We start from the raw sequence: 27,570 nt of genomic DNA, 5'->3' as shown, positions 1-27,570 counted from the left end.
ATTTTTTGTTTCATAAATAGTCTTCACTGTGTTACTGTACATAAAAGCACAATATTTCCAGTTTTATGCTGGGAGATTTAAAATTGTATTAACCATTTTGTCACTTTTTCTAAAAAAAAGAATTCAAATAAGAATGCTGTAACACTAAAGTTGAAAACCTGTGGATTTTCATTTGTTGCACCTTTTCACCCCTAATGAACCCACTGTGTGCAATGTGGCACATGCTTACATATTCATGAAAGTGACTTTTAGTCAAATTCAGGTGACATTGTGACTCTTCACAATAAAACCTCAGTTTTATCAAGAAGCATAATACCTGCCTGGAATTTCACATATTCCTTGGGAGGATTTAGGTTTGATGTTTTGTTGTGTTGTGTTTCTTGTGGCTGATAAAATAGGCATTGAATCTTTGAGAATGTATGACAATGCACATATATGTAGATGTCCAAACATGCAAACAACAGAGACCGATTCTGCATCCTGAGCTGGATCCAGTTAATAGCACCTCAAATCAGCCTTGAAGAACTTTTCCCATATGACAATAAATACCCTTTTATTCTCTCCTTTCTTGGTCATATGGTTCCTGTCTGCTGAGCCTCTCCTCCACCTTAACCTTCTGACTGAGCTGACTGAGCTCTCTTCTCTCCTCCTACCATCTCCTGGCAAGATTACCTTGTATGAAAGCGAATACGTTTCCTCATCTGGGCCAAATACCAAATTAGAGCCCCTACTCTGTGTATCATCTTATGTATGACTCTCACATCAGCACTGGTTCCTCTCTCGTTCTGTCGCTCACCAGGAAAGTGCGCAGACATGGTCAGTGCTTCTTTGTTTTTGCCTCTTTTCTGCTTTAAAGGATACATCATATTTCAGTTTAAAAGACGTGCGTGTGTTTGTGTGTATGAATGGTATTTTGGATGATTGGTTGTACTTACAAAAAGGTCATTAATGTCTTGTAATGACTGTTTTTGAGGAAGCCATGTGGGAAACAGTGACTTCTTTTGAATATCCTGAAAGTTTTATTCTCTGTTTAAACTGGACTTCTAAATTAGATGAACATGTCAGATCAGAAAATGAAGAGGCACAACTGATGTTGAATTGTGCTCTGGATGTAGTGCTATTTCCAATGTAGTGAACATATCATGTTCACTAGATTTGTGGTGTGTACCTACACTGTGTTCACCAAATGTGTTGGTCAGTATCACCCAGAAAACAAGTAGTCTAAGAATTCCCTCATGGCCATGTCGTCATTTACGGCTTTGATTGTTTTAAAATGTCATCAAAATGTCTGGGCTCTATGTGGCTTGCTCCTTTTTTCAGTCTCATCGCAAATTTCACGCACCTCGCCATGGACACATGGGGTTCCTGCCTCACAAGCGCAGCAAGAAACACAGGGGGAAGGTTCGTACGTGGCCCAAAGATGACTCCAGCCTACCTGTCCACCTCACGGCCTTCCTGGGGTACAAAGCTGGGATGACTCACACTCTGAGGGAGGTTCACCGCACTGCACTCAGTATGTATAACTGGAGTAAATGTTCACAAACAAATAAAAAGACAACAATATTCATATTTAATATGAGTTTGAATGCCCCATTGTTGTATGTTGGCAGTTATCTCAACAGCTGGATATTCTCTTGTTTTTCGCTCAGAGCAGTCAAAACGGGAGGAAGTTGAACCTGTCACCATCATTGAAACTCCTCCTGTCATCGTAGTGGGGATTGTGGGATATATTAAAACTGCCCGTGGCTTACGATCCCTGAAAACCATCTTTGCCGAGCACCTCAGTGATGAGTGCAAACGCAGATTTTACAAAAACTGGTGTGTGCAGTCACGTATTCTTCTCCTGGGTAAACACGCACCGTCTACCAGATGATCTGAACTTACTGACCTTTTGTGTGTTTTAGGTACAAGAGCAAGAAGAAGGCCTTCGCCAAGTACAGTAAGAAGTGGCAGGACGAGACGGGAAAGAAACAGCTGGACAAGGATTTTAATACGATGAAGAAATACTGCTCAGTCATTAGGGTTATTGTTCACTCCCAGGTAGGCCAGTGTTCCCCTTGGTAAGGCATGTTTACAATTAACTTTATAAATTCTATTCATCTTCTATTTAACTTTATCCAATTTGGGGTTGCAGAGTGTTGGAGGCAATCCCAGTTTCCATATACTCTGGATAAAAACGTTACATAAATCACGAGACAAGTCGTCAGTACTTTTTAAATCCCTCATCATAAATCACATTCTAACCTTCAGAAACATAGCCAGAAGTGATTGTGGATCATGTAAATCTGATTTCAATCGGTAGAGTTATGAATGCGTGCTATTGGGATCCATTGTTATGAATCCACCTCCATGAAAAAGCGAAGATGTGTCAGAAGTATCCACTCAGCCACATGAAACCGAAGGAAAAGTCTTAATAACAAACCTTTTGGCTGTTGGAAGCCAAACAATTCTGACTGGGACACACTGCGGGGGCACTGCAGGACAGTTTCAAGTAGCAGGTTAAAAATAATTTTCAGGGCAGTACCTGACAGCTCAGCCAGGCTCTGCCGAGGAAAAAACCTTTATATTGGCAGCGGACTATGAAGGCATTAACCAGTTCTTATCCGTGCTGTTACAATCAGACTTTCTCTCTGGAGAGAAATGTTACACCATTAAAAGGTGCATTTAATAATTTGTTATGACAATATGTACATTTTTTTTAAACAGAGAACTCATACTGAATCATATATCTATTTATATCAGGTTCAATGTGTGACACCTTTCAACCATGTTTTCCAACCCTGGCAAGCAACATTGTTTTCTTCCAACCTTGGACTTCCTTCCAAACTGCTGTTGACTGGCTTTACACGCCTCTGAATCTGTCCCCAGATGCGACTGCTGCCTATAAAGCAGAAGAAAGCTCACATCATGGAGGTGCAGCTGAATGGGGGCAGTATCTCAGACAAGGTGGACTGGGCAAAGGAGCATCTAGAGCAAGCCGTGCCTGTGTCTGCCGTCTTCTACCAGGATGAGATGATTGACGTCATCGGTGTCACCAAAGGACGTGGCTTTAAAGGTAGGGGACATTGCGCCAGAAGCAGACACTAAGAAGCAAAGGATTTTTCGCAGAAATCCAGTCGAAACAACCAGTGGGGTGTTCTTTGGCCTGGTAGGTGTGATAAGCCGCTGGCATGCAAAGAAACTCCCCAGGAAGACTCACAAGGGCCTGAGAAAGGTGGCTTGTATTGGGGCCTGGCATCCTGCCCGCGTGGGCTACACCATAGCTCGTGCTGGTCAGAAAGGATATCACCATCGCACTGAGATCAACAAGAAGGTTGGTCCGAGGACATAAACTGTCACATTTCAAATCAAACCAAGCCTGCCAAGTGTCTTTTAATAATATTGACAACATTTTGGTTCACTGATGTCAATGTTTGTGCCTTTGTTTCTTCATTTGTGTCCATAGATCTATCGCGTAGGTAAGGGTGTTCACATCCAGGATGGAAAGGTGGTTCGGAACAATGCCTCCACTAATTATGACACTACCCAGAAAGCCATCACCCCCATGGTAAGCCAGTCCTAATATTATTAAATATCTCCAAGTCCAGCCAGATTCTTACCTATTTAGACAATCATTACATTTCTGAAATATAACTTTGACAAAAAGTTAAAACATGAGCTGTGTGTGAGCTAATGATTGTGTTGGTGTATTCACTCTGACAAACACATTTTCACAATAAAAAATCATTATAATGCACGCAAACAGATGACGATGCCATAAAAATGCATAGTGTTACTTTCAGACGTTAAACATACTTTTGCGCTTTACTTCCATACATTTCAGCACTTTTTTAATACTACTTGAATTAGGAACATTTGACAAAGCCATCATATTTGAAAGCATGCATGAATATTAATGGTCATATAATTCATACGTAATACCAGAAAAGTGCTGAACGTGCATCTATTTGTTCCCCTATTTGAAGTATTGTCTTTTTTCCTGGATTTTGTCCATGTAGGGAAGCTTTCCCCGCTACGGTGACGTGAATAATGACTTTGTTATGGTGAAAGGTTGCGTTGTTGGAGTGAGGAAGCGTGTGCTCACCCTCAGGAAGGTATGGTGTCAACTTAAGATCTAAATTCTGATCTTAACTTTCATAATAAGTACAGTGTTGAACTTGTCTGGCCGCACACAACAAATACAAATCTATATTGTACGATTTAAAAATAATATGTGTTCCTCCTCACAGTCTTTGCTCATACACACATCCCGCAAGTCGAAGGAAACCATTGAGCTCAAGTTTATTGACACCACCTCTAAATTTGGTTATGGGCGCTTCCAAACAGCCCAGGAGAAGAGGGCCTTCATGGTAAGTGTGATGAAAGTTGCTTGCATGCACATTTCTGAACACTGAAAAGCTAAGGACAACGATGATGAAAAGATATTTGGTCAATGCAAATGTTTAAGAACAACATATGCCTGTTCTGTTTCTGTATTTCAACATCAAATCTCTTGTTTGACCCGTAGGGGCCGCTGAAGAAAGATGCCCAGAAGCCACCACCAGAGCCGCTGCCAGAAGAGGCCTGAACAATGGATTATATTCCTACAAGATAATTAAACTGAGTCTCAAGTTCACAGTTTAGTCTGTTTGCGTCATACACGTACTTTGGAGTGAAATTCAACAAGTCAGAGACAATGAAAAGATTTAATCTCCAGTGATAAATCCATGACGATGTTACACTTTTCAGAAATAACATGCACCATAATCTCAGCACTTGTCTGATTGTCACCCTGATGTATTTCAGTTCCTGACTTGTGCCAACTTGCTCTGTGGATTAGAAAATAGATGATTGGATGGATAGTTGGTTTAAATAACGATCTTGCAATATGATTATTGGTAACTTTTTGTTTTTGTGCATTTAGGACATTCAGGATTTTTTTTTAAGTTTTCCTCCGGGTCTCCTGTATAGTTCCATCAACCTCACAGTAGGGGGCACTGTAGCACCATCCTCGCGGTCTTGAGGTCCCTGCCGAGCTCAATGTGGCCTCAGGAGGCTGATGTCCTGCGCTGGTTGCACTCAGGCACAGAGCTGCACCAGCCTATGAATCTATTACACGTTCATGGCGAAAGCTGCACATCAGCTGCTTTACACGTGCAGAATTCGATTCGTGGCATATTTAGGTCGCTATTCCGACAGGTACTCCTGAGACTCCACGGATGACTGATGGGAGGTTGAATGGATGGAGGACTGGCGAGATGCAGGTGGGTTCTCGAGGCCGGATGTCATCAGGGGCAGATATAAATCATCCATGTTGGGCATGACCAACACTTTCTGTTAAGGTGCAAAGAAAAACAAGACTATATATACAGTTGAAGTACACTCATGTTCCAATGAATGCACCAGTGGACTCACCTGGAACTCACACTGCAGTTTTTTCTCAATCCACTCAGTGACGTGCGTGAAGGTGACCTCCCTCTCTCCCAGCATGGGACGCACGTGAAGATCTAATGTCGGAGGGACCTGGAAACTGTACCTGAAATGGAAACGGTCACAGTGATGAGGGGCAGAGATGCCAGATGTGTTCTTTCATCATTAGAGTAAATTTCAAGCCGCAGACAGCAGGGGAATGTCAATACCAGATCCTGTCTGTAGGTGGAGGTGGGATGTTGACGGCCAAAGTACCAGAGAGCTCCAGGACCTCAACGCTGAGCATCAAGGGCATGTTAGAGACCTCAGCTATCTTCTTCTTGATGTACTCGTTCTCTGTAGCCTTCTGGAAATACTTAGACTTTGCAATCTTGTCCACAAATCTTAGGATCTTCCTACTGGTGCTGCCACCTGTGTGTCTTTGAAGGATAAGAGCAAGAAATTCCATTGGCTTTTAGATATTCACACAGTTACTCCCGACAAGATGTCATTTACTACTTGTGAATAGTAAGACGACAACATCTTCTATTCCACTTTATCCAACCTAACGTCACAGGGGGCTGAAACTGGCAATGGTACATCCTGGACAGGATGCCAGTACTTCACAGGGCAGAGCGACAATTACACATTCACACATATGAGCAATTTGGAGTCACAGATTAACCTCAAGTGCAAGTCTTTGGACTGTGGGAGGAAACTGGAGTACAGAGAAAGTCCACACTCACAGCCTTGCACAGAAAAGCCCCAAACCCAGACTAGAACCGAAGATATTGTTGCTTGCGAGGCGAAAACAATTTACCATTACACCACCATGCAGAACCACAAGAACACAACAACCACATTCAATTAAGAAGAAAATATTAGATTAAGTGTCAACAGTTAGAAAAACAACAACAACTGTCTTGTGAGGTTTGGGTTGGAATTCTGTTTTCCTCCCACAGTCCAAAGACATGCATTAGAGACTAATTGGTGACTGCAATTACCTGTAGGACTCAATGTGGTGAATTTGTAACCTGTTTGGGATTTACCCTTCCTTCACCTGCAGACAGCTGGGATTGGCTCCAGTGCCCTGTCACCCTAACTTGTATAACAGGGTGTAGAAGATGGATGGATGCACCTGTGGACCCATATTTTGTACGACCTGCTATTTATTTTTAATGGCATCACTAATGTATCGCTGTGTGTCGTACATGTTTGTGAGCCTTGAATTATTTACTTATGTAATAGATGATGCCAGTTAAGTTGCTAACTTACCCATCAGCTGCTCCTGCAGTGCTTTTATCTCCCGGAGGTCCCTGCGGCTCAGCGGGGGGGAAGTCCTCTTCATCGGATGACCCTGCACTGGATGACTCTTCATCACTATCAGCCAGTATGCAGAGCCTCGGTTTTAGGCTGAAAAACACATGAGTCATATGTTTCACAACAAACTTACAAAACACTGCCTCAACAGAGTCACTTTGTCAGTTGAGGCACGTAAAACTGAAATAAGCCTCACCCCATTTGCTGAGTGTCTGTAAAGCTGTGCACTTCATCCTCACTGTCCTTTCCCAGCTTACATAAGTTCATCTTGGTTTCTAGCGTCATCTGAAGGCAGCCCGTGTACATCACCTCGAGCTCCAGCCACAGGCCTGGGGGGTGAACAGAGAGGAAGTTCAACAGCCTGAAATGAACCACGAGCAGCAGAATATCGCTTAATGAACTGTAGTTTAGGATTGATTGCTGTTCTGGGACTAGACAAACGTCTTATCTGGATAAGGTCTGCTGGGGATGTTGTCATAGAGGGGGATAACTTTGGCTTGTTACAGTTGGCTAAGCTTTGTCAAGGCTAAGAGGATTGCTAATCGCTTCAGTTAGAGACAATAAAAAGCTTTTAGGTTGCTGTATGACAAACTCTGTAATGAAACAAATGAGATCACAGCTTGAACCCACTGGTGACAGATCAGGGTTGACACTGCAGATTATGAAAAGGTGCAGCATGTATCAGCATGAAACTATAACTATACTGTACCTCTGCGGTCCAAGGTAGGTCTGGATGTTCTTAGGACTTGGGGAAGGCAGGTACCCATGTCCAAATCAGCCAGAGTCAATTCATTCATGAAGTATGGCAACTATAATAAAGCAAACAGAGATTTTGTGGGTTCATGTTAAAATTAAAAAGCTTTCATACTGAATGTGTGTCAAAAAGAGAGATTGTCATGTTAGGGTGGGCAGAGGAATCTGCAGTGTGTGTGGATGCATGTGTCAAGGAGAGTAGGAAAAAACAAATACTGCGTTACAAACAGGAGCCCAACAAATGAGTAATGGGATGCTGCGGTACCATCAGTGCTCACCTACTCACTCCCACCTTGTCTTGAGAACCAGAGGGAATGCATTATCCGCTGGCTCTCAACACACATGCACACAGTCACATGACCCAGGAGAACTGCTGCAGTGCCTGATGTTGTGTTGTGACCTTGTATATACATGTAGATGTGTTCAAATTCTTGTATTCAGACAGTTTATTACAGCTCTGGCTTACAGTTGATTGTTTAATATCAAGCATAAAAGATCTCATCATCCATCATAGTCTCATACCAGCTGCTGAGGAATCTAGTGCATTAGCTATCAACTGTTTTTGTGAATTATATGAAACACGTGTCAAAATCACAAAAGTGTCACCCATTCTCAACCGTCCACACCTTGATTTTGCTGAGTTTCTTCTGAATCTTGTGTGCCACTTGATCGGCCCAGTACTTCTCCCGCAGGAAGTCCCAGAAGATTCTGCCCACCAGCGAGTTCACCCAGCTGGGCAGACCATCTGCAGAGCATCCCTGCGGCTCCGTACCTGCGTCAGGCTCAGCTCCTGCTTGAGCTCCAGAGCCATGCTCTTCAGTGGGAATCTGCAGGGGATAAAGACGTTTCACTGGTTGTCAGTTGCACAACCCCATTATATGCTCTATTAACAGGCTAAACATTCTCCGAATCTCATGCAGATGAACTCTTCTATTTAAACATCTACTCAGACTGTCTCCTTCTGAAGTGCCAATCTCACACCACTCAAACTAGAATTTGTTTCGCTGTCTTATCCGCTGAAAATGCAGTTTCTTACTAAGAATATACATGAAATCTTAGCCAAGCGATATCTGATATTTCTAAGCAGTGGCATTTGGTTTCATCAGCAAGCCTGACATCAGCTGATCCTGCATCCTATGCGAGGCTAATCTAAGCATGGAGCAGGAAACAGAAGCTGATCATGACAAGCTTTAATCAATGGACACATGCAGAGAACTAGTGTGACAGGCATGACATGCAGAGGGTAAATAGAACACAAACAACAATGTGATATCTTCTCATAACGGAAAGAAAAAAAAAATCACAAGGAAACCTGAGAAAGAAGATAAGAGTTTCAAGTTAACGGCATATCTGTTGAGTCATGGTGAAATTCAAAAAAGCAGAAATATAAAAAAAAACAAAAAACAAGAACAGTTGCATTTTTGCAATTTTGGTCCTCTAGGCCTATAATATTTGTTTTTGCTGAGATGTCTGAGTTGCAGTAATTTAAAATAACTGAACAGCTGAACAGAATTATGACATACCAAAACTAGTCCACATTCGAAAATGTAGCTTAATCAGTATGAAAGTTAAATAAGCATTTAGAAATATAAATGTGAGGCTTAGCATTGGAGATGATGAAGCCATCTGTCAACTGTGCTGTATTTTGGTGTGAGCCTTAAAAATAGCTCTGGTTGATTGATTATTTGGACAGCAAAAATCATAAAATTGTTGTGGCTGACATAACTAAAATGTCACCCCTACAGCTATAATTGCTATAAAGAATTGCTGAATGACCTTCTTGCATGTTGTGGGGCTTCCCTTGTCACTGTGGCAGGGGCTCGGGGTGGGATTGCAGCTTTCTGCCTCGATTAGCTGCGTCATGTAGATGCTGTAGTCCAACAACGTTCTCGTTTTCATTGCTCCTGGCGGGTCAGGAGGCTCCTCTGTGCCGTCCTTAGCCTCGTCACTGGGCAGTGTTTCTGGGTTGCGGAGGAACGACAGACGTGAAGTCAGGGAGTGGACGAAACACGGTGCTTGCACCGCCTCACCCACTCACGGTCATCGCCACAAACCCATACATCTTACCCACGTTCTCTTCGCCGCTCCCACTGGTCGAGGCTCCAGCCGGGGAGGCGGACAGGAAATGCTGGAACCACTCCTCCTTCTCTCTTCCAGTGCGGCCAAACAGATAAAGGTTAACAGGAACCTGGACGTCGGGGCTCAAGTGTTTCGCTGCCCTTTCTTCTTCATCTGGCCCTTCGAGTAGACACTCCTCCCCTACCTCGCCCTCTGCAAGAGTGATGCAAATGGGGTATTTCTTGTTCCACACCCTCTTGCGAGCCAGTCCAGGAGGCACCAAAGACACCTGCGGAGAAAATAGAACTTGTTTTGTTGGTTGTTTGGTGTTAATTGATGACTCTAAATTGACTTCAGCATCTGTACGGTTGTAAGTTTCAGTGTTTTCCCTGCGATGGATTGGGGATCTATGCAGGGGTAACCTGTGTGGGGGTTTATCTTCCAATCTCAAGGATGTGAAGGCATCCTTAGAAAAAGGTAGTGAACTCTGAATTTCTCTTAATGGTGTGTGAAGACCTTGCATGGCAGCGATCTTGCGTAAATGCATGTTGAGAGCACTCAATAAAAATATAGTTAATTTGCCATTTAGCCTGCTTTTTCCCACAGTCAGCTGGGATCACCTCCAGCGCCCCTTAACCCTTAAGTATGGAATAGACAAGGACTATCTGACAGTCATCCCTGCATTGGTTAGAGTATGTCAGCTACCATACAGGAAGCTACAACAGCCTGCCTCACCGAAGGGGGTCAAGTTCATTCAGTGCATCATCGCGCCACTCGTAATCCTTCTGCTGTTTCAGGTCTGTGTTAGATGACATAGTGCGCGCAGATAGATGAGGTAGAAGAGTTCAGGTGAGAGGTCAACCCCGAGGGACACGCCTGCACCCCGGGGAACTGACAAATGAGAACATTTTCAGCCACAAATGCACTAACCTTACAGTTAGCCAGATGGTAAGCCCGCGAGTGCAAAAACACGGCCTCGTGGGGCGTTTCATCGAAGGCTGCCCACCGGGGGATGTTGGCACGCGGGTATGCCAGACGCAGCCGACTGCCATCCAGGGTGACATACACAGAGTGTGTGACAGACGGGTGGAAAGTCTCAGGGTCGTAGGTGTGCGTCTCATTCATCCAGCCCTGGGAGAAAATAATGAGGATATTAGTCAAAAAGATTGAAAGCGTTCTTGCGGAAACACGGTCAGTCACAAATCATTTCACATTTTCCCGGTTTAAACTAAGAAACCCAACAGTGACAGTTTAGGCGTGCGTAACATGGTGGCAACGTGTATAAATAAATATGCCAGCCTTGCAAGGACTGCACTCAGCCAAGTTAGTTATGTTCACGGAGAGTGGTGCAGACTGCTGCAGCTCAGCAGGAGGGGAAACATGAACCGTGGCAGAATACATGTGTCTCATTTCACAACTGTGGATGTGTCTGAACAGGCTGCACCCGGCCAGAAGCTCCTGCGCCCTCATAAACTTCACCTACCTTATCTGCTTGTGCTAACTCTGCAGTCTTGTGGCAGCCAGACTGACTCTCAGCAGAGCTGTCAAGAAGTGCTCTGAGAAAGCTATTATCAAAATGACCCTCTTTTTTGTTTTTTTTACACTGAACCTGCTGTGCTCAAGGGCAGTTGTTTTTTTTGTTTTTTTATAGCAATTACCTCAAAGCGAATCCATTAAGCACTGCTGATGGCACTATCTCTCTTTGATGCTCTCTAATGTGTCACTGCTGCTGTTTTCTTTTCTCATCTCTCATCCTACAGAAGAGGCACGGGGCTGTGAAGCTCATTTCCATGAAACCAAACAGAGAATACTTTGAAGCAGCTGCAGAGATTCTGCTGCACCCGGCACAGGATTTAAGAGCTATAGAGCTAATTCATGTGTGGGGCTTTGCTGCATGATGATAAAATGATAATACAACACAGAAACTATCCTCAATGCAACCCTCCTGTGTTGGCTTATTGAGATTGAGGATCCCTTTTTAATAAATATAATAAGATTTTGGTAATATGGCAAATAAATGACTACTTTCTTTTTGCAATACTGCAGCAGAAATTGCACAGAAAGCAAATGGCTACTCACACATGAAACACCAACGATGCAGCATAATCACATCAGTGTTACCTCTAGAATTTCTGCAGGCTTTCCCTCGAGCGGCTCCATGTTCATGGGACTGGGTTTGCTCAGACGGGAGGCCTGGGTGCTTCTGGTAGATGAGCGTCGTGGGGCAAACATGAACACGACCACCAAGCCCAACATGAAGCCACATGCCACCCCCATGGACAACCCTGTCACGTAGGAGGGCAGAGGCAGTACGAAGAAGCCATAAGCTAGAAGACCCACAGGGAGGAGCCAGTGGAGAGGCAATGACGAACCCGGGACCGTGACTCGAGACGGGTGACAAGTGCTATGATGTGTCTCTCTGGGTCTGTTCTGGTGCTCCACCAACTGGATCATATCTCCGTAGGTGCAAATTTCCAAATGGCTCTCGCTGCTGTGACGCTCTGAGGAAAAAGATTTTATTACTGAATCTTTTTGAAGTCTTCTGAGAGGAGAGTCACACACACCTCTGGGCTCACTCTCTGTTCTCCTCCAGCACTTGAGGTCAGAGTCTTCGCAGCTCTCATCTCTTCCTCCGCCACCTTGAAAGGCTGGCGAGTCTCCTGCAACGGAAGCCCTTCCCTGCTTGGGGCTTCCTGAGCTTTCATCTCCCATTATCTTACTCAGCATGCTCAAGGGGTCCTGCATGGCCTCTGAGAACTTCCTCCGTGTGTCCTCAAACTCAGCGATCAGCGAACTGCCGCGGGGTTCAGTTGGAGACATGCTGCCTGTGGACGGAGGCGATGCCCAGTCGTCGTTCTCATTCAGTCCTCCCGCTTTAGGCCTGGCCTCTGGAATCCTCGGATGTGTAATCTGCTTCCAGGGATGCAAATGCAGTTTGGAGTCTGACTTTGAGAGATTGACCTCAGGTTCCACCCGGCGCGAGATCTCTGTGCTGAGGGACTTGACCAGACTAAGCAGAGGTTTGCCCCTCAGAGAGCTGTTTTCTCTCTGCTCGAGCTCTGTGGAGGAGGATTTGACGAGGCTCGTGGTGACGAGCAGGCCTGCTGATGATGCTGACAGGTCAGCTAAAGAGCCAGGGGATGAGGGGGAGTGAGACAGGAAGGGGGGTTGGGAGCGATGCCCCTGGCTCAGGTCCAGATCGATCCCCAAGCCGAGTTCAGGCCGACTCTCCCTGCGTTGCTGTTTGTCTTTGGAGAACGTCACGGAGGGGCCCTCGTCGTGGCGGTCTAGGCTGAAGATGAGCTTGCTCTCCTCCATGACTGCGAACAAACCAGGATTTAAAGCGAGACTCTAAACAAACAAAGTGAGCCGATGTCCACTGAGGTGGGGAGCACGGCGTTCACGGAGAGAGTCTGCAGTTGCATGGAGACTTGTAACATCATTTCCAGACGGCACGTAGTATCATGATGGATCCTGAAAATGGAACAAGGACCAAGAAAATACATCAATAACTATTGATTTAGTCATTTAAATAAATCTGTGGAGCAGATGGGTTAAAGCACGTTTCTGACGTATCCCTGCTCCAACATGCTGATTAAAAATCAGTTGTTCCTGCACAGGTTTTCTGATAGAGCTTAGTTAAACACAATAAATGCACAAAGAACTAACCAGGACCAGGATGCGATACCTCTTCTGTATAGAGATGTCACTTTTACCGAGTCAAATGTTGAACATCAATTCTCCTTTGCACTGACCTTCCTTTAGTTTCTTTCCAGTTAGTTAACTTTGTGCATTCACATAAAGTGTGTCTGTGACCCGGGGTTGGCCTGAGTGACAGCTTTCTTCTGGAAGGACGTCATTAGCTCAGAGAGTCGCAGCTAATCCCAAATTAAATGCAGCAGTCCAGCCATGCGGTAATCTATTAGCCATGATCCACGGGGTTAGGGATCTTCATCCCGACAAGCCTTAGTCTAACAATATTTATTCTCAGGGGAGCTGAAAGTCTGCCAGAAGATAAATGCAAAAGGAAACTGCAATTGCATCTGCTTGAGTGTATAATCTAGGTGAAGACAAGCACACACACACGAAACCCTAACCACACGTTAATTTGAAAAAGCTAGTTTTGAATCTACACACTGAATTTTGTGAAGGTGAAGCTCCTCTGTGTCATGGACGTAACTGGAAAAACAAGCGGATCTTTTTTCAGCGCCTGTCCATTGTGAGTTTGAAAGCATAACAATTAGAAACCCCCTCGGGAAGTCGGCGCTGCGAGAGAGCGTATGGATCTATAACAAGCCTTTCGCAGTTGGTTTACAAGTGACAATCCCAGACAGTTATCACGGGAGGCAGAAGGCAAGGCTGAATTCACCGATTCAACACAGCGTCGGTACTGAACCAGACGAAGAGTGGATTTGTTATAATCCTCCATTTTAAACAGGCTTTTATCACAGGAAAGTAAGACACTTGTGACACAAATTACATTTGATAATGCGTGTACGTGTGTGTATTCTAGCTTCAGACGCATATTCGGACACACATTGGTACGACCAACTTCGGCCGGCCTGTCACTCCGCTGACCGACTGGCAGACAATATTAAAGATATCAGTCAGAACTAGGTATATTGGACATGATACAGTAGCAGACACACAAAACAGTCATAATTCACTGGGGATACGTCGCCATTCTATCAACAGCAGACCATGTGTAAAGGGGTGAGACACATTAACAGGTGATAAGAAGTGTTATCATTTCTCCCTGCAGTCTCGGCAAAACCAGTTAGCAGAAAATGCTATCTGTTACTCTGGAGCTTGTGTAATTGAATTTGCTTTAACTTGCTTTCGGAAAAATCACTTCAACTCCCTGTTTTTCCGCACAATCTTCATGAGGAGTTCTATTAATTTTCGCATCGACCTGCTTGGCTGTTTGCCAAATCAAATTAACCAGAGATGCAGCTGTGCCAGGGCTTAAGCTGCTCTGCACAGTCCTGCGTTACTCTGATCAATGTCTACTCTGGACTCCATTTGCATCACTTCATGCTGACAGGAAGACTAAATCCTCTGCTGTTCGGCGGGACTACGGAGTCAGCAGGGCTTTGGCAAAGGTCCAGTCACTGCTCTGGACAAATTTGTGCGCAACTAAGAGGGCAAATGGAGGAAGCTTCGGATAACCAGGAGCGGTTTAACAAGCCACAACCTCTTGTTTTGGGTTTCTTTCTGGAGGGTGGAAATACAGGAAGTCGTTTCTTTTTGGATTTAGACCTGAAGGGCCTTATGCTGGGCTTTTAAACCACAAATGATTAATGTCATTGATTGACTTGCTGATTAACAACCATTGATTCTTCAGAGATAAAAAAAAAAAAAGAAGCCACAAATAGCAAAAGCGTGCCAGTAACAGATTGTAAACAGTGGTCCACAGTGATATTCAACAAATAGCAAAAGCAAGAATTTACAAAGTTTTCCTGTATTCTTCAAAAATGAGGTAATGATGAGGGGAAAGCAGGTAAGTCCTTCACATGTCACCAGTACAGAGAGACACACAACCACACAGTCATATTTACACCTATGGACACTTTAAAGTCACCAGTTAACTTCAAATATAGAGCAACTGTGTAAAGTCAGCAAAGTGATTCAAACCTGCCCTTTCCCAGTAGTGAGATAAAAGTGTTAACCTATAGAGGCATTAATAATGCCCCCGTAGTTACCAAGATACTCATGGACACGTTAACCATGTACAATCGTGTTCAGTTTCACTTGAGAGTTTCCAAAATCTTACTGAGTATTGGTTTACATGGTAGTTAGATGTGGATCCAATGTTTTGCAAATTTTTTGGGCACATTATTTGAAATCATTTTCAATACTGAGTTCAGTTTAACACAACATCAGAATCTAATGTGAGAAAATAAGCATCTAGTTAAATCAAAACCCCTTTGATTTTGAACCAAGCTGAACAGAACTGAATACTATTTTCATTCTGTTGTACTGAACAATATCAGACTGTACAACTGCACTTAGGTCAGTCTCACAGTGAGTGTAAATGATTGGTTGAAAATGTTGACATTTTATAAATTTGACATGACAAACCTAATCTCAGGGTAGAAAGTGACACCAAACCGTGTGTATTTACTTACAATAAAGCAGTAACATCATGTGATTAGTTGACAGTATTGGTTCAGTTTAAAAAAAAGATTAAAGTGTGAAAGAATAGACGTGAGTTTTATATCTGATGACGTGCTTTTTAATTCCGCCAATATTTCAGATTATTTTTCCGGCTGTGTCCTCCCTGTGGCCTTTCTATCCTGGATTAAAGAGTACAAAAGGGATAAAAAAGAAGATGGAAAGAAAATGATTACCTTTTTTTCTATTTAAGATGAAACATTCATAACTAAATCTATTGGGATTGCTGTGAGTGGGATCATGAGACGACACACACACACACACACACACACACACACACACACACACACACACACACACACACACACACACACACACACACACACACACACACACACACACACACACACACACACACACACACACACACACACACACACACACAGGACATCTATTTCCATGGCATCCTCATATCCTCATGTGCTTAATCCAGGGCTCAAAGTACAATTTGACCCTGATGACTGACATACTTGGCACCAGTGTGTGTGTGTGTGTGTGTGTGTGTGTGTGTGTGTGTGTGTGCGTGTGTGTCTGTGTGTTTGTTTTGGGTATACCACATGGCCAGTGTTAATCGAGCAGAACTTCATCTAATCAAATCATTAAGATGACATGATCCAACACTCTCAGATGAACGGTTTCATTCCTTACACCTATCCATTGTAAGTAGATCATCTGAAATATTCTAAGCATGTTTTTTTTTTTTTTTTTTTTTCTAGATAAAATGCAGATATGCTGCATACACACCAGTAAACAGATTCCACTGACCTGGTGGAGGCTGGTGCAGCTGCACCTGAGGTGTCAGTGTGTGCAGAGGTTGGTTCGGATCCAGCGAGGGAGACATCGGTGTTTGTGTTGTTTTTTTTTTTTTCCCCAAGACTGCGGTGATGATCAGTCCGGGGGATGCAGAATGCGATGTGCTTCACACGTCTTCAACTTTTCTCACATTTCAGCTCGTCGCGGTTGTATAAAAAAAAAGAAGAAAAAAATCTGCAAAACTCCCGATGCATTAGAATTAGAAGAAGAAAAAAAAGTGTTCCGCTTTAGAGACGCACGCGCCACGCAGCCTCGGTTTGACTCCGCCGAGCTCCGTCTGAATGGGCGCAGTCCAACACGGAATAATGTGATTATTGGCGTCCCGGCTGCAGACTGGACGAGACTCTAATCCAGATTAGATGTGAGAAATCAGCAGTTGACGAAGCGACTCCTCCTCTGTCACAGTCAGCGCGCGCGCGCGCGCGCACACACGCACACACACACACACACACACACACACACACACACACACACACACACACACACACACACACACACACACACACACACACACACACACACACACTGAGCTCAGCTCCAGTCACCGCAGTCCTGGACGCACACTTATGTAATTGCACGACCTGCAAAAAAAACAAAAACGGGCCAGGCTACAAAATCCTCTTTAAAAGCACTTTTTTTAAATCTTATAATTATAAAAACAAGATGGGGAAAGGCTTAAACATGTCTGACATGTGCACATATTCAAAAAAACAATTTTTTAAAAATCATTCTGATATAAACTTGTTCCCTCTTTAAGAGTGAGCACTGGGTGAGAAGATGGGCTTCCTGAGAGGTGCAGGTAGGCTTCAAGAGAGACCTGATCCACCGTTGGTCTATGTATCCCTCTATAGTTTTATATCACGAGGTGGAATATTATTTATCTTCCTTGCAGCTTCAAACACATCAAATAATACCATAATAAAAACTGAGACATTGACAATAGTCTTGGATAGAGGTATTTACTTTATAAAGAAAGGCTACATCATTGTGCCTCGGCAACTACAATACACAAGACATTATGTATAGTGATGTCAATGTCCAATTATATATTTTACTGTTATTGTTTTACACTTATTATTTATAATTCATATGAGTTTCTTTTGCCACTCCTCAATTCATTTACTGTCCATTTATAATGTCCCCATTGTGGGACAAATAAAGGAATATCTGATCTAATCTAATGTAGTGGTTCTTGCCTCATATAGTGTAAACATCACTGGTTCAATTAAAGGCCTTTGTACATGCCTTTTAGCACAGCCAAAAGGCATGAGCTTGAGTTAATTGGTGACTAAATTGAAAGTGAGTGTCTGTATGTCTGTGTTTGTTTGTCCTGTGATGAACTGGTAACCTGTGCAGTGTTCCTTGCTCTCAACTTCCATCAGGCCTGGACCCTTTGTTGGACATATTAGATGGATATAATTGATATATATATTGTTTTATCAGTTCTGAATGTCCTTACATTCCTCAAAAACACCCCCCCCCCCTTCTGCTTTTATCACAAATCCTTGTTTGTGACTGTTTGGTAACATTTAGCTGTTGTCCACTATGCCTGTGCATCTGCCTAAATAACTCTCAGCAGCAGCTGTTAAACGTGAGCCGTGACCATTATGCAGCCTTCAGTCTGACCAGTAGACAAAGTGTTGGACTATATGCTGCCCCCTGTTGGAAAAAACAGCAATACAAAATTTATTTTTACATTTAAAACATATTCTTATTTCAACCAAGCTAGAGAAACGTTTGCATAAGCACATCTAATATGCAGTCAACCTGAGGTATTTTTTATAGACACTGAAATAAATAAATGTTGAACACAGCCATGAACTGGTAACACAAATTAGAGTAATGTAATATGACGTGGAGCTTTATTGTTCACAATGTGAACTTTTGGTCAGGTCACATAGAAGAGTTAGAGAAATGTGCAAAAAGAGAGAATAAAATATGAAACGGAGCAGCTGCAGCGCAGTTTGATAAAGTATCAATAAACTGTGTTCACAGTTGTAATGATCAGGTGAAACTACTTCCCTTGTATGTATATCACAACGTCGGCGGGGTCCATTCGTAAAAGTCTGAATGCCACAATCAGCATCCTGGTGCAAACTAAACAAGCAAGTCCTTTTGAAAAGTAGGTTTCAGTCCACTTGGAAACCAACTGCGGTCTAGTTTGATTAAAGCAGCACATAAGCAGGTTGTGACGGACTATACTGGCACTTGATCCTCAAACTGTATTGTGCTTGATTTGTCGTAGTATGTGTACGTCACGACAGCTGTCCAGCATGTGTTTTGGTCCACATCTTGAAAAAAAGCCAGAATGAACCTGAAATGTATCGGACCCACAAGGGAACTATGTCACAAAGGTGTGAACACAGTCTACATAACAAAAACACCCAAGGTAAAGAAAAGGTTTATACTGATGGGCTTTCCATAGAAACATGTAAATACTTCAAGACAAATCCAAAACGTATGAAAATGTCGGAGGAAGACATTTGCATTGTCACAGAGGAGTCTGTGTAACACCACACATATACAGGCAGCCCAGGCTTTTCCACATAGCAAATGACTGCATGGCAATGTCAGGACTGACCAAGTGTACACATTCGATGAGCACACAAACTGCAATATAAGTAATCTTTTGTTGGCCTCAGCAAGTCTTTGCAATGCTTATTTGGTCAGTTTTGCTTCAAACTTGAGAATACCACACTCAAAGTTAAGATTCAACCCGATACACCGTGCACACACCCCAATATGAAATGTGGTATCATCGCCATCCACCCAACTTCACGATGAGGGAAAGAAAACTAAAGCCTTTCTGTGAGCTTCGTTTAGAAAATATATTCAACCAGCAACATGATATGAAACAATCTAGCCAACAACTTCTGCTTTACGAGATTTTAAATATGAGAGTGAGAACGAGAGCTACACAGCACCTCTAAACTCTCGATGAGGTCAAAGTGCAATGCACATGTAAAACAGTAGCTCCAAGTTGGACGGTCTAAAATCTTTCAGTTTTCATTCACTGGGTGCTTTGTCATGCGTTTGCAGGTGCATCTTAAGATTGGGCGCGAACCTGTATCTCATCCCACAGAGGTGGCAGGCGTAAGGCCTCTCTCCTGTGTGCGTGGTCCGGTGCCTCGTCACCTGTCCGCTCTGTCGAAAACGCTTTCCGCAGATGTCGCACGAGTACGGCTTCTCCCCCGAATGGTACCTCATGTGCGTCTTGAGGTGACTGCTCGTGTTGAAGAGCTTCCCACACAGGGCACAATGATACGGCCTCTCCCCGGAATGGCTTCTTTTATGAATAGTGAGGTTCTGGCTCTGACTGAACGCCTTGCCGCAGACGTCGCAGTGGTACGGTTTCTCCCCCGAATGAGTCCTCACGTGGACGATCAGGTGCTCCCTCCGCTGAAAGGTTTTGCCACATTCCTGGCACACAAAGTCTTTGATGCCCGTGTGGATTCGCTCATGCACCCGGAGACACTGGGTGTTGGCAAAGGTCTTGCCGCAGACGTCGCAAAAGTACGCTTTATTGTGGCAACCTTTCAAGTGCGTTACCAGCTGTTTTGTGGATTGGAGTGCCATTCCGCAAAAACTACAATCAGTTTTACTCTCGTGCGTTTTTATGTGCTTCATCAAAGAGCCGATGTACTGAAATCCCTTACCACACAAGTGACAAAAACTGCGATCTTTCTGCGCTTTAGCCGACTGGTTATCTTGGTAAGTCTGATCATCGTTGCCTCTTTGTCCTTGCAGCGTGTTGGCATTCTGATTCGTTGTTCCTGCACTGTTCACCAGCTCCTCGTCGCTGTAGCTGTTCTCACTCAGACATGCGGAGCACCCCGAGGAGACCGGTGGGATTTCATACGATACTTGTAAAGCTGGTGGATCTCCTTCTTTCTTCACAATTCCAGCGGAAGGAAAAGTAACATCAGGAGTTTGGTCGCATCCGTCGACTTCCTCCGGCTCCTCTTTGATCTCGGGCAGCTTGTACTCCGTTCCAGCTGAACAAAGGTTCCAGGTTTTATCATCCTGATCCGTGCTGGGTCCAGAGGGTCCTGGGACCTCTGGACTCAAAATGAATTTGGACTCCTCTTGTGTTGGGGACCCTTGGTGTTCATCTTCGTGGTCCATGCTGCAGCTGGTCAGCTGAACTTCTGAATCTGCAAGAGAAACATGCACGTCACTCAACTTAAACTGGGATTTGCACTTGCAATCTCTACAGTTTACAGCGAATGGTTCAAGAAGAGAAAATATCCATGACTGCTGCCACAGGTCAGAGGAGAACGGCCAGTCTGGTTGGAATTGCAAGAAAGGCAACAAAAGGGCTCTTTAGGTCATAAAATCTGCAGAACCTTGGCTTATGCTGTGTTTTCCTAACCACCAGTGGGTTGTAGCTTTACATTTACCCAACAGAAAGACATGATGTGTCAGTCTTCCCATTGCCCTAATCTATTGTCTTTTTTCACAAAAAGTGTAAGTTGGCTTTTTCAATCAATAATGAGTCATTGAATCACTTTCTGTGATAAAGCACATCCTGTATATAAATATAGCTGTAAAATATTCAGTTTTCTGCTTTCGTTTTATGCTATTAGCGCCATAATATTTGGCCTGATAATGCTGTAAAAATCATCAGTGAAATCCTGTGTGTGTGTGTGTGTGTGTGTGTGTGTGTGTGTGTGTGAGAGAGACAGCAGCCTGGGGCGCTGTCAAAAGCCGCCCCAAGGAGGCGGGGTTTAGTAGCGATCTCACCAATTACCGATTAACGCCAGAGTGACTGACATGAAATTAAACCAATCAGATTCATTTCAGAGTCTTTGTCAGCGACTTGGGCACTTTTTAAATCACCCATCGCCAGACCTGCTCTGTGATTGGCTTAAAGTCAGCTCTGGTTTGTCCTTGCGTGTTTCTATGTGATGTTGAGATGACGATAGATCGCTGATTTTTAACTCTGTTACATCTTTTGTAATTTACCCAGTTTGAAAGGAGAAATTTGGCTGAGAAGCTGCAGGTCAGGTTCAACTTTCTCCAGTATAGCTCTTTTTAAATTCACCCAAACGTGTTCAGAATTTTGCGAACGGGTACAGGTTTGTTAATGTTTAGAAATGCTCTGTTTATTAATGTCTGAAAAAAGAGCTTAAAAAATTCAAAGTATTCTAAAATACTTTGAAAGATGGATTCAGGTGTCATTTGAAAATATACCTTACATATCTTTTGTTTTTCCAAAACTCAGACTCAAGTGTCATTTCAAGTAAACCAAAAGATATTCATTTTCCAAAAGGGACTAATAACGCACCTGCTTGTATTTGTTTACAGTATGTTAATAAAAGAGTCATCTTAATAAGTGCTCTCTATTCACTAGCTGTTTCAAAGATCTATAATGTTTTATCACGCAATCTAAAAAATGCAAGATTGTTGTAATGTGATTTATAAACGCACTTACTTAAATGAAGTTAACATGGGCTGAAATCTAATAATAATGAAGAGCCCCACCTAAGAAATGTATCACCAGCCGCAACTGATAATATGACTCCTTTAATATCTGTGCCACTTGTGCAGCGGCACTGACCCTGCTCAGTGCGCATGCGTGACACTGAAAGCCAAACACTGCACACACAACTTTGAAGCCACTTCTCCAGATATTAATCATGCCTTCCTGAATGTGTGCGCCAAAGCGACAGTATGCGAGTGAAAGCAGCATCACAAACCCCCTGTGTTCCGCAGAAGGCCCCGCTGATGCCACAGACTTCCCCCCTCTTTGAAGAGACTAACTTCGGCTCCGCCCAGGGCTAACGTGACGGTCCTCTCCACCTCTCCCAGGATCTCCTCCGCGGCCGCGTACAGCCGCTGGTGCACGAACGACCTCAGCTGGAACATCGTGGCGTTCATGTCTGAGCTGCGACACGGAACACCAAGCGACGGCCGCCGAGAGACCAACAGAGGAAAGTTAGCTAACAAACACAGCTGAGTGGTGACAGACCCAAACCCAGCAGACGGCCACATCCGGTGTGACACTGTCACTATAAAAGCATTCTATCTTAAACGCGTCAACATTTATATTGTATGCATGTGGTATGTTTAATTTACAAATATTTAGGAATTTCTTATCTCGATGAAAAGTTATCAACTGCATGTTTTCAAAAAAAACCTCATATTTTTTAATCTTTGAATCTGAGATTTACTCAAGGAACTCCTTACTGGTTTTATTCTGAAGGCCATCAGTACAGAAGTGTCTTCGTCTGTAAACCGAGAGGATTAAGCGCGTTTCCACAATAACAATGTCGTTTTGCTCTTTTCTCGGTGGAGAGGTCTATAAAGACCACTTCAAACCAGGTAAACCTACTGATGTACTTCATGTTCTGCATTTAAATTGTATTTAGTGATGAATGTTGTTGTTTCAAACTTATTAGAAGAAGTTTTAACCAGCCACGAGCGTCGGTCTGCTAACTTTCGCCAAGGAAACACAACTTTTAAAACAACTAATAAACTGTCGCTTCCTATTCATAAACAACTTGTAGTAACCAATGTTACTATTCACACGCATTAACCTAAGTAATGCTAACTAAATGATATTAGTGAAGACTAAACCTGAGCCACACAGGTTCATTGTTACACAACAGCTCAGTTACAAAACTGGATTTGTTTACATAAATGAGGAGATGAGTTTCCTCTTGCGGAGCAATGACACAGCAGAAAACCCTCAAATACCACGTTGGCTTTGCTTTATATTATTACTGTTATTATCATATTAAGAAATATAAATTTTTAGACCTGCAACGTTAATCTCTTTGGTCAAACCATTTTTTTTTTTTTTAATCGTTCATGAAAGATTCAATCAGTCAACTTATAATTGTGTGTAGTTGCTGCCGAAGTATAATTGTTTGAAATATAAAGGGAAGTAACTCACATTTTATCTACATGTGTCTATGATCCAGTACATTGTTAGTGCAGAATTGATGGTCTGTGGTGGAGCTCATCCATCCATCCATCCATCCATCCATCCATCCATCCATCCGAAAACTTACAAACTCCACACAGAAATTTATGGCTGCTATTTGAACCCATGACCTTCTCGCTGTGAGGCGAGAGTGCTATAACCGCTGCTCCAGCCACCGTCCAGCCCGAGCTGCATCCAAATCCAAATCAAATAAGTACTAAAATAGTCGATCCACTTCTCTTCAGGGATTTATGCCTGCTCCAAGTGTGGCCACGAGCTGTTCTCCAGCCGCAGCAAATACGAGCACTCGTCCCCCTGGCCCGCCTTCACAGAGACCATCAGAGAGGACAGTGTGTCCAAACGTGAGGAGCGACGTGGGGCATACAAGGTACTGTAAACATGCAAAATGTTTAACGATAACTGAGTTATGTTAAAGGAGGTTTACTTAATTCATCTCTCCGTGTCTTATCTCTTGTTACTATCATACAATGGCAGTGGAGCTCATAAACCATATACTGCCTATTCACATGACTTAATCAGTGCTGTTGGCGAACAGTGAAAAAATATGGTTACGATTCAAATCAGACATCTTCAAAACGCTTGCTAATTTCTGTCAACCTCTCTTTGTTGATGACGTCTTTCCAGTGTCACATACAGGTTTTTCTTGTTCTAGGTGCGATGTGGGAAGTGTGGGAACGGCCTGGGTCATGAGTTTGTTAATGACGGACCGTCCAGAGGCGCGTCTCGCTTTTGAATATTCAGCAGCTCACTGAAGTTCGTCCCTAAAGGTACAAACACTCGCATTGTGTCACAGCACACAGGTCTCTTGTCGGCTCTTTTGGACGAGCTTCTTACGTGTTATATGCACTGTTTTAATGGATAAATTCTATTTTATCACACATACTCTTTGTTCACAAAGTATTGAGGACTTTAGTAGATTTGCGTTATCGTTTTGTTATTTTCTGATGGTGACGCTACCGAAACCCGAGTTCATGCTCTGAATTTTGTGCACCAAACAGTTAAAAATTGCCATCTCAGAGATAAATTGCACCTGTCACTCAGCAGAGTGTAAATCTGTCTGCAGAGGTTGTTTCAGATGCTGAGTGCTTGTTTACTGTAAACTGCATATCTCCATCTTTTCCCCACAGATAAGGTTGATGGACAGTAAGGTGAGCTGTCAGGAGGAAGCGCTGCAGGAATAAAAAGTTTTCTCTCTCTGCTGCCGATGGTGCAAGACAGTTAATGAAGTGTTCTGGGATAAAGTCCGGTATGAGAGCACCAGAGCACCGATGAACGTTGTCCTCGCCGCACACGCGCGAGCATGAAGTTGAAATCCTCTCCAATACTATGCAATCATCACAAACATCACAGTTTCTGTTACATAATTCTTATATAGACTGGTACTGATTAAAGACGGGGGATGTTTTTATTTTGGGTGAATAGATTCTCTTTGTCATCTTCATTCATAGCTTTGTTAGTCTGTGAAAGTGGTCATTATAACACAAAGTGGCTAGAACATGTTAACCTCACAAATAGCAATACAATATCTCAAAGCAACTGAACCAGGTCTGATTAGACAAATAATTATCTACAAGCACATCACATTTTAATATTGGCTTTGAACTGCTGTGTTTTGCTGCTGAAACAATTGATTTGATCCTATTTTCACGAAATCAGAGTTTATGTGTCCATTTTAATCACTTCTGAAGTAATTTATGGAAGTGGAATACTATGGAAATAAACATATTTATACTTTAAAGAAATGACTTGTCTCTGTCTGTGTTTTATTTACCAGCTGTATGACATATTCCAGTCTGGTATTTGTGTTAATGCTTGAGAAATGACAGTAGAGTGAGGTAGAATTGAATTACACAAGTGTTTAATTTGTTGAAGTGGAAGAGATCCGATGTGTGGGGCATTAAAAAATAATGAATACAGAAAAGTACATTTTTTCCCCAAATTTCTATTTTTCAATATGTTACATTTATAAAGTAAGATTTCAATGTTTTTTTTGTTTTTTTTGGTTTCATTCTTTATAATTTTGTCATATATGTCATGAAAAATCTAAATTATCTTCAAATATTACAGTCTGTAGAATAGAATGGGAGGTTTAAGCCATCAGCCACAGTTCAACCTCACATGCATGTTTTTGGATTGTGTCAGGAAAGCAGAGTGAAGAGAACGTGCAAACTCCACACAGAAACGCCTGGCCTGTATTTGACCGGGACATCCCCCATGTTCTCCCCTTTGATTAAGGACCAGGGTTAAAATGTCAAAAATGCAAGAAGCTTTTTACTTAATGTTGAAAGCGGGAAAAGTGAGGGAATACAGCTTTAAGCCTTGACGGATACAGTTCAGTGAAGTCCTGCCACCAGGCGGAGGGAGTGAGAATCCCGTCTACAGACACTCGATCTGGACGTGCCATTTTTTGTTGTTGTTGTAGTTGGTCAAGCCTGTTGACACACGTTCATAAACAAACTCATCTTGATGAACCAGTTTTGCCTTCAACAAACCAAGACCTTCGACATGGATGAAATGTCTTATTGCTCTTTTTCGGGTGGGGAAGAATATAAAAACCACTTCCAGCCTGGTAAGTGTGAAAAGAAAAGCATGAGGCTGCATGGAAAGGTCAAGCCAAGCACTCTGTTGTATAAATAAATAAATATCCCCCCCCCCCTGTGTTTTCTTGTTGGCAGGTATTTATGTGTGCTCTGAATGCGGACATGAGTTATTTTCCAGCACGTCTAAGTTCGAGCACTCCTCCCCTTGGCCGGCTTTCTCACAGACTCTCCACCATGACAGTGTGTCCAAACACCCCGAAGCATGGGGACCCGTGAAGGTTTTGTATTCTAGGCTTCACATTACCCAGATCAAACGTTCCTCAACCAGACGAGCGTTTAGTACCTCTGTAAAGTAGACAATGAGTTACAACCATATGTTTTAATCCCACATGTTGTCGATGTTCTGTGGGAGATAAAATGAGTGCAAACCCTTGACATTTTACACAAACTATGGTTGTACAGAGCTGTGGTTTGTGTTATACAGGCTCTGTGATCTGAATTGTGTGGATGTATGTTTCTTAGGTTTGCTGTGGTAAATGTGGAAGTGGACTGGGCCATGAGTTCTTGTATGACGGGCCAAAGGAAGGGCTTTCACGCTTCTGAATCTTCAGCAGCTCACTTACATTCATCCCTAAAGGTGAGTTACTCCTTATCTGTTCACAGAAGAGTTTATAAGATGTATCCACAAAGCATTGAGCCTGGATATCGTGTTTCCTGAGTTTAGTCATGAGGACTTTTTCAGCAGAGCGTGACTCTCCCTTCACGGTAAACATATCTGTGTCCTGGCCCCATAGAAAAGGTTGATGGACAGTAAAGTGAGCTGAAGCCCTGCAGGACTCGGTCTCCCAGTCTGCCGCTGACGGTATGGACAGTTGATGAAGCGTTCTGGGATAAAGCCCGGTCCGGGAGCACCAGAGATCTGATGAATGATGTCCTCACGTCACAGCAACGAAGCTGAGCTCCACCAGTGTAACGAAATCACAAACTCAGTTAAACAGTTTCCCCCTCACTGATTCTGTCCACCTCTGTTTTAGATAGACATCCACTGACTGAAGATGAGATTTTTCAAAGTTTTCCCACCTGCTCTTTAATCTCTGAAGGAAGTATTTCCAACATAATGATAATGATGACTCCATGGCTTACAAACAGCTAAAAATATATATATATCTTAAGACGATATTAACCTTTCAAAGATCACTTAAGATATTTTTAAACATTAATTTTGTGGAAATATAAAAGCGTGATAACGTTAGAGACCTGGTGAAGCCTCAGAGCGTACCTTTCTGAAAATGCTTCTGAAGTGTGATTACATGATTCTAGCAGACGATGGTGCTATTCACTCTGAAACATGTATATTTATATCACAGCTGACGAGTTCCTGCTTTGTGCGCCAAACACTGTGCCCAAGTGCCGCATCCATTTCTACATTCGAGTGGAAGTTTTAGCACAACAGAAAAACCAGTAACACACAGTTTTCTTCAGCCGCCTAGAAAATGAAGTCCTGCAACAGAGCGTGCGGTCCTGAGAAGATGCTGACCGCAACAATATTATATTACAAAGGAAACAGAGATCCTG

At 43.1% G+C, this 27,570-nt stretch overlaps 4 protein-coding genes and 1 pseudogene across 9 annotated transcripts; 3 read left to right on the top strand and 2 right to left on the bottom strand.

Annotated features, from left to right (window-relative positions):
- Positions 1-705: 705 nt before the first annotated feature.
- On the top strand, positions 706-4,870 carry LOC308125165 (large ribosomal subunit protein uL3-like). Its single transcript, XM_080488702.1, has 10 exons — positions 706-816; positions 1,321-1,513; positions 1,650-1,818; positions 1,905-2,040; positions 2,869-3,055; positions 3,153-3,313; positions 3,446-3,547; positions 3,999-4,094; positions 4,230-4,349; positions 4,508-4,870. Exons 1-10 carry the CDS (start codon positions 751-753, stop codon positions 4,565-4,567), a joined length of 1,290 nt encoding a protein of 429 aa, XP_080344828.1. The 5' UTR covers positions 706-750; the 3' UTR covers positions 4,568-4,870.
- On the bottom strand, positions 4,672-17,045 carry LOC308125162 (testis-expressed protein 2-like). 3 transcript variants are annotated; one of them, XM_080488696.1, is made up of 13 exons: positions 16,459-16,828; positions 12,084-12,993; positions 11,641-12,020; positions 10,450-10,650; positions 9,529-9,808; positions 9,238-9,422; positions 8,088-8,288; positions 7,418-7,517; positions 6,905-7,037; positions 6,664-6,801; positions 5,619-5,828; positions 5,395-5,515; positions 4,672-5,313 (listed from the first exon to the last, which is right to left on the bottom strand). In XM_080488696.1, exons 2-13 carry the CDS (start codon positions 12,835-12,837, stop codon positions 5,167-5,169), a joined length of 2,850 nt encoding a protein of 949 aa, XP_080344822.1. In that variant the 5' UTR covers positions 12,838-12,993; positions 16,459-16,828; the 3' UTR covers positions 4,672-5,166. The 3 variants fall into 3 exon arrangements, with proteins under 3 accessions (XP_080344822.1, XP_080344821.1, XP_080344823.1); XM_080488695.1 differs by having other exon boundaries at positions 11,641-12,993; positions 16,459-17,045; XM_080488697.1 differs by having other exon boundaries at positions 4,672-5,339; positions 11,641-12,993; positions 16,459-16,928.
- Positions 16,926-22,507, bottom strand: LOC308125164 (uncharacterized protein; the record flags this gene model as incomplete). Of its 3 annotated transcripts, XM_080488700.1 has the most annotated exons (3): positions 16,926-17,087; positions 19,571-20,660; positions 22,206-22,386. In XM_080488700.1, the coding sequence occupies 3 exons, from the start codon at positions 22,384-22,386 to the stop codon at positions 17,048-17,050; spliced, it is 1,311 nt and encodes a 436-aa protein (XP_080344826.1). In that variant the 3' UTR covers positions 16,926-17,047. The 3 variants fall into 3 exon arrangements, with proteins under 3 accessions (XP_080344826.1, XP_080344825.1, XP_080344827.1); XM_080488699.1 differs by lacking the exon at positions 16,926-17,087 and having other exon boundaries at positions 17,454-20,660; positions 22,206-22,507; XM_080488701.1 differs by lacking the exon at positions 16,926-17,087 and having other exon boundaries at positions 18,349-20,660; positions 22,270-22,496.
- LOC308125166 (methionine-R-sulfoxide reductase B1-A-like) lies at positions 22,495-26,109 on the top strand. Its single transcript, XM_080488703.1, has 4 exons — positions 22,495-22,830; positions 23,680-23,822; positions 24,108-24,222; positions 24,583-26,109. The coding sequence occupies exons 1-4, from the start codon at positions 22,776-22,778 to the stop codon at positions 24,600-24,602; spliced, it is 333 nt and encodes a 110-aa protein (XP_080344829.1). The 5' UTR covers positions 22,495-22,775; the 3' UTR covers positions 24,603-26,109.
- LOC308125167 (methionine-R-sulfoxide reductase B1-A-like) lies at positions 25,934-26,897 on the top strand (annotated as a pseudogene). The gene is made up of 4 exons (XR_013936576.1): positions 25,934-26,024; positions 26,131-26,273; positions 26,518-26,632; positions 26,790-26,897. The product of XR_013936576.1 is annotated as a methionine-R-sulfoxide reductase B1-A-like (transcript).
- Positions 26,898-27,570: the final 673 nt, after the last annotated feature.

The sequence above is a fragment of the Lipophrys pholis genome, assembly GCF_963383615.2.
Source record: "Lipophrys pholis genome assembly, chromosome: 19".
NCBI lineage: Eukaryota > Metazoa > Chordata > Actinopteri > Blenniiformes > Blenniidae > Lipophrys > Lipophrys pholis.
The sequence above is the reverse complement of the archived record's forward strand: the minus strand, read 5'-3'. Positions and strand labels throughout refer to the sequence as shown.

Bases quoted from the DNA above. Each gene is read 5' to 3' on its own strand.
- LOC308125165 (XM_080488702.1), top strand. From the start codon at position 751: ATGACTCTCACATCAGCACTGGTTCCTCTCTCGTTCTGTCGCTCACCA. The intron at 817-1,320 runs GTCAGTGCTTCT...TCCTTTTTTCAG, and splicing joins CAGGAAAGTGCGCAGACATG to TCTCATCGCAAATTTCACGC. The intron at 2,041-2,868 runs GTAGGCCAGTGT...ATCTGTCCCCAG, and splicing joins GGGTTATTGTTCACTCCCAG to ATGCGACTGCTGCCTATAAA.
- LOC308125162 (XM_080488695.1), bottom strand. From the start codon at position 12,837: ATGGAGGAGAGCAAGCTCATCTTCAGCCTAGACCGCCACGACGAGGGC. The intron at 7,518-8,087 runs GTGTGGACGGTT...GCTTTATTATAG, and splicing joins AGAAACTCAGCAAAATCAAG to TTGCCATACTTCATGAATGA. The intron at 5,314-5,394 runs GTGAGTCCACTG...GCACCTTAACAG, and splicing joins AACTGCAGTGTGAGTTCCAG to AAAGTGTTGGTCATGCCCAA.